We start from the raw sequence: 6,000 nt of genomic DNA on the forward strand, positions 1-6,000 counted from the left end.
TAACCTAACCCTAAACCTAACCCTAAACCTAACCCTTCCCTTAAGTTGAATCGGCTTGCTTTCAAAGCGCTATTTAAAGCGCCCTTCTTTCTCCGCGCTCGCTGTTGTCGCCCTGTTGATGACGTCAGCGACACGGTTTAATCGGGCGCGGCTTAGTCGAGCGCGGTTTTGTCGTGCCACGCATTTCTCCAACCTCCCCCCCCACCCCTTTCCTGAAAATAACACTGGCATACCATAATAAGAAGAGGAGACACTTCCCAACTGAAACATTGGAAGTGTTTTAATTTTTTTTAATTATTGCAAAACTAGCTAGCTAGAATTAGGGGAAAAAATGAGCTGGTATCAGCGGTACACAAGATTTAGGATTCAAGTTAGGTATTTGCTGCAAACATCTGGAAGAGTTACAGTTCTATATTCCTTTGCTGCCATCTAGTGGTCACGAAGTGTTTTGCTTTGCCCAGATTGGTATCATTAAGGTCCTAATTCTCAGTTTTTAAGATTCATTACACCAGAGGTGGGTTCCTACCAGTTCGCACCTATTCGGTAGAACCGGTTCGTCAAATCTACTGAACCGGTTAGAAGAGGTTCCACCAATGGACCTGGAAAGCAGGCCACACCTACAGAAGAGCTTCCAAAAAATTTTGAAACCCACCACTGACTTACACCAACTCTTTCCTCTAAGAGTTTAAAATAACGCCCAGGACTACCTTATCCATACCACACAAAAAAAATTATGGAACAGGTCTTGACACATAGGATAAGATGCTGCTCTAAGTGACACATGGGGCACTGTGTAGAACTGTATTAGCAATGACATCTTAGCACATGTAGACCAGTGGTGGGTTTCAAAATTTTTTAGAACCTCTTCTGTAGGCGTGGCCTGCTTTGTGGGAGTGGCTTGCTGGCCATGTGACCAGGTGGGAGTGGCTTGCCAGACATGTGACTGGGAAGGCATGGCCAACTTGTAAAATGTGGTGAAACTCACTTAACAACGCTCTTGCTTAGCAACCAAAATGTTGGCTCAGAAACTCTGGCATTTGAAGCACGCAAGTCTTAAAGCTGTCAAGTTACAAGACCCTTGCACCCCTAACCCTTTAGGAAAAAAACAAACCCTAGGGGTGTTCAAACTTGACAGCTTTAAGACTTGTGGACTTCAACTCCCAGAATTCCTCCTCCAGTCATGTTGGCTCAGAAACTCTGGCATTTGAAGCACGCAAGTCTTAAAGCTGTCAAGTTACAAGACCCTTGTACCCCTAACCCTTTAGAAAATAACCCCAGGGGTGTTCAAACTAGACAGCTTTAAGACTTGTGGACTTCAACTCCCAGAATTCCTCTTCTCGTTCTTCATCTTGACGAGGGGGGAGGGAGCTGGAACCGGTTCTAAACGGCACTGTAGATTTGTGGAACCTCTTCTATAGAAGAGATTAGAACTGGCAGGAACCCACCCCTGATGTAGACCCAACCATTCTCCATGATAAGCCATTCTTTTTAGCGTAGCATTGCTTGTGAATTGGACTACTAAGGTTTAGGCACCAAATTATAGCTAAAACAAAACAATTGCTTAATACAAATGTGTAAACCCAGTCAGTGTCCGAAAAGGCCAGTAAGGTGAGTTATATATTCTTCTCCTTTTCTGTGTCTCCAGGTCTCCCTACTGAAGTTCCAGCTGAAAAAGCAATCTGCAGCCACTGGGGATGGGGTTGCCCGAGCCTTCCTCAGGGCCCAAGCGCTTCTCTTTGGCAGCTATCGCGAGGGAATCGTTTGCAGCCTGGTGAGACTTCTGTTCCTTCAGCCACCAGCTGGAAGAGGGAGTTCTGCACAGCTCCCTTTTTCCTTCCACAGAAACTTCGGAGATCGGGAAGAAAGGAGAGAGATAAGAAAGAAAAATACCCTCCTTTCCCTCTTCCCCTCCCAATTTTCTGGTGGATTTACAACATGAAATGAATAAAAACACATTAAGTAAGAATCATCACAGCTGACATTAGAACACCACCTGTCGGCTGTGACCAGGGGGGCTTTTGCCCAGGTTCGCCTGGTGCACCAGTTGCGGCCCTATCTGGACCGGGAGGCACTTCGAATGGTCACTCACGCCCTCGTCACCTCAAGGCTCGATTACTGTAATGCGCTCTACATGGGGCTGCCCCTGAAGAGTGTTCGGAGACTACAGTTGGTCCAGAATGCAGTCGCGCGAGCGATATCGGGTGTACCTCGGTACACCCATGTTACACCTATCCTCCGCGAGCTGCACTGGCTCCCCATTGGTCTCCGGACGCGCTTCAAGGTGCTAGTCATTACTTTTAAAGCCCTACATGGCTTAGGACCTGGCTATCTGAGAGACCGCCTCCTGCCACATACCTCCCAATGACCAACAAGATCTCACAGGTTGGGCCTCCTCTGGGTGCCATCGACCAGACAATGCCGGCTGGTGGCCCCTCGGGGGAGGGTCTTCTCTGTAGCTGCTCCGGCCCTGTGGAACGATCTACCCGTAGAGATCCAGACCCTTCCCACTCTCTCGGCCTTCCGGAAAGCCACGAAAACCTGGCTGTTCCGGCAGGCCTGGGGCTGTTGATCAAGGCCCAGCCCCACTTAAACGGAATGTTTGGTGTGTTTTTTTTAAATTGTATCTCTTCTTTATTTTAACTTTAACTTTTATTTTTGTTTCTGTAAGCCGCCCAGAGTCCTACGGGATTGAGCAGCATATAAATTTATTCAATTGCCAATTGCCAATTGTCATCCATTAAAAGCATGAAAAATAATAAGTAAACCTCGGTTGACTCAGCCTTCCATCCTTCCAAGGTGGGTAAAATGAGGACTCAAATTGTTGGGGGCAACATGATGACTCTGTAAACTGCTTAGAGAGGGTTGTGTACAGCAGTATATAAGTCTAGGTGCTATTGCTAAACTAATTTGGGGCTGTCCATTTTTGGTAGTTGGCAACTAGCCTTATTTCTTCGGTTTTTGTTTAAGCCTCCAAGCTCTTTAGGGGTGATGTCAGTATGGTAGCTTCGGTTCACCGACAAAAGGGTGAACGACAAAACCGCGCCCAACTAAACCGCGGTGACAAAACCGCATGTTCTAAAGCGCTCTGACGAATGAGCTCTGAATCGCACCGACAACAGCGCGGCAACAGAAGCGCGCTGTAAACCTAACCCTAAACCTAACCCTAAACCTAACCCTAACCCTAAACCTAACCCTAAACCTAACCCTAAACCTAACCCTAAACCTAACCCTAAACCTAACCCTAAACCTAACCCTTACCTTAAGTTAAATCGGCTTTCTGTCGACGCGCTGTTGTAAAGCGCCCTTCTGTCTCCGCGCTGTTGTCGGCGCGTTGATGACGTCGCAGTTTTAGCGACGCAGTTTAGTCGGGCGCGGTTTTGTCGTTCGCCCTTTTGTCGGGTCACGGTAGCTTCACAGGTGCAGGAGACTAGGTTTCCATTTTTATTTATTAAGAAAATGTAAGTGTCTGCCCAGCTCACTCATGGTGACTCTGAGTGGCTTACAGAAATAAAGCCACAAATAAAAACACCCAAGAGAACTCCCCCCCCCACCCTTGTACTGGCAATAATTGAAATGTTAAATAGAGTTTAAGGTTTGCCACAAGTAAATTAGTTTGCCAGGGCAGGGGGTTGTATTGTGGGGGGTGGGGGGAATCCTTAATAAAGTTTGGTTAATCTGTCCCAGGCATGTTTTTCATACTTTGTGAAACACTGTTCATACAAATGAGCCTTTAGAAAACCCAAACCCTTATCTGATGCAACAGTGCCTTTTTATTATTTTGTTTAAAGGGTTTTTTAAACATGAAAAAAAGCAACTTAATTCTAGAACAGAGACAAGTTTCCAGTGAAGAAACTCCATATGTGGTCAGACACAGAGATGACATTCATTCCAGAGAGTCCCTCTCTAGAACCACTTTGATACTGCTGGACAGACAGAAAAGGCTTAGGATCTGGGGTTACGAGTGAATGCCACTGTTTGGGATAGATCTGGAAAGAAATTCTCCAAGCAAACAGGTTCTGTGATTTAGCAATAGCAATAGCAGCAATAGCAGTTAGACTTACATACCGCTTCATAGGGCTTCCAGCCCTCTCTAAGCGGTTTACAGAGTCAGCATATCGCCCCCAACAATCTGGGTCCTCATTTTACCCACCTCGGAAGGATGGAAGGCTGAGTCAACCTTGAGCCGGTGAGATTTGAACCGCCGAACTGCAGCTAGCAGTCAGCTGAAGTGGCTGCAGTACTGCACTCTAACCACTGCGCCACCTCGGCTCCTTCCACTGTTGTGTCCATTATCCAGAAGGATATTCCAGGGAGGTTCTTCTCCCCCCCCCCACCCCCAGCTCTAATTTTCTCTACCACTTTCTCTTTTCGGTATCCTTAGCCCAGTCTCTGCCCATTCACCCTGGGCACAGACTTGCTGTCAATCATCTCTCTTTTTCCCTGTCCCTCTTTCTCCTAGGAAAAGCCCATTTCCTTTTCCCAGGAGAATTTCCTACAGCAGGGATCCGGTGCCATGCAAGACTTCCTCCAGCGGGCCGTTCATCTGCAGCTGTTCAAGGAGGTACACAATTGTGAACCTGGCAGATTCCCAGTTAACGCTTCAAACAAATCCTGGGGGAGGCAGAAAATGGGCCACTATCTTGTTCAGACCACAAAGCAAACACCTTCATAAACCAACACTTCAGATGGGAAATACAAGCTGGAATGGAGAAGATGGATTGACTACATTCAAAATAAATATGGGACTAAGAAACTCCAGATAGCTTATGAATGAATGAGCAAGGAATGTTACAACTTGTTTAAAGTTAGCTTTACAAAAGGGGAGTTGAAGTACAAGCGAGGGAAGATGCTAAAGTTAGTTTATTTTAGAATATGGTTGTTAAATGTTTATACCCTGTATTTGCTCTGGGAGGTTGTGGGGGGGGGAGGGGATGTGGGTTCGTGGGGGGGGAAGGTATATATTTGTAAAACTCTTTAAAACTTTCAATGAAAATTCTATGTGTGTGTGTGTGTGTGTGTGCGTGCGCGCGTTCGCGTGTTGTATTTGTGCTGATAAATAAATAAAGGGCATACCAGGGGTTGTGACACTAATTACATATAGATAGATAGATAGATAGATAGATAGATAGATAGATAGATAGATAGATAGATAGATAGAGATAGATAGATAGATAGATAGATAGATAGATAGATAGATAGATATAGATTATATATATATATATATATATATATATATATATATATATATATATATAGAGAGAGAGAGAGAGAGAGAGAGAGATAGATATAGAGATAGAGATAGAGATAGAGATAGAGATAGAGATAGAGATAGAGATAGAGATAGAGATATAGATATAGATATAGATATAGATATAGATATAGATATAGATATAGATATAGATATAGATATATGTAATATATATGTATATATACCAGGGGTTGTGACACTAATTACATACCTATTCCCCTGGCTCAGCTGATAAAAGGAGAAGAGCCTGTGGCCTAGTGGTTAACACATCTGCCTAATATGTAATACAGCCCAGGTTCGAATCCCAGTAAGGGTATGGCTAGCTGATGAGAGCTAAATAGCTTGAAATAGATCTATACTAGTCTCCCTTTATGTATTTATCAGCACAAATACACACACACACACACACACACACACACACATACATACATATATACATACATATACCAACACCCAGGCAAATACAGAAAACATTCAGCCACATACAGACTCCTGAGTAATGCAAGCAAAGAGCCTAGAAATTCTATACAAATCGATGAAGTCTATTACTAGAATATTTAATCCACTCACATTTCTGATGGATTGGGATAGAAGGCTGAACTGAAAAATAAAATGGAAAGGAGTGGATTTTTTTCTTTCTTAACCCTTTTGAGAATTCAAAATCTCCGTAATATTACCTTCTTGACATATTTCCAGAGCAGGAGGAGTGCTTCTCTTCATACTAATCCCACAGCTGAGCAACTGAAGCATTT

General features: G+C 44.3%; 1 protein-coding gene across 1 annotated transcript in view; it reads left to right on the forward strand.

The window, feature by feature from the left end:
- The window catches only part of DENND1C (DENN domain containing 1C), a 48,815-nt gene that overhangs the window by 28,425 nt on the left and 14,390 nt on the right, over positions 1-6,000 (forward strand). The window contains exons 14-15 of the mRNA XM_032208807.1: positions 1,646-1,771; positions 4,460-4,561. Coding sequence (XP_032064698.1) covers positions 1,646-1,771; positions 4,460-4,561 — 228 coding nt within the window. The remainder of the gene's footprint in view (positions 1-1,645; positions 1,772-4,459; positions 4,562-6,000) is intronic.

The sequence above is a fragment of the Thamnophis elegans genome, chromosome 2 (assembly GCF_009769535.1).
Source record: "Thamnophis elegans isolate rThaEle1 chromosome 2, rThaEle1.pri, whole genome shotgun sequence".
NCBI lineage: Eukaryota > Metazoa > Chordata > Lepidosauria > Squamata > Colubridae > Thamnophis > Thamnophis elegans.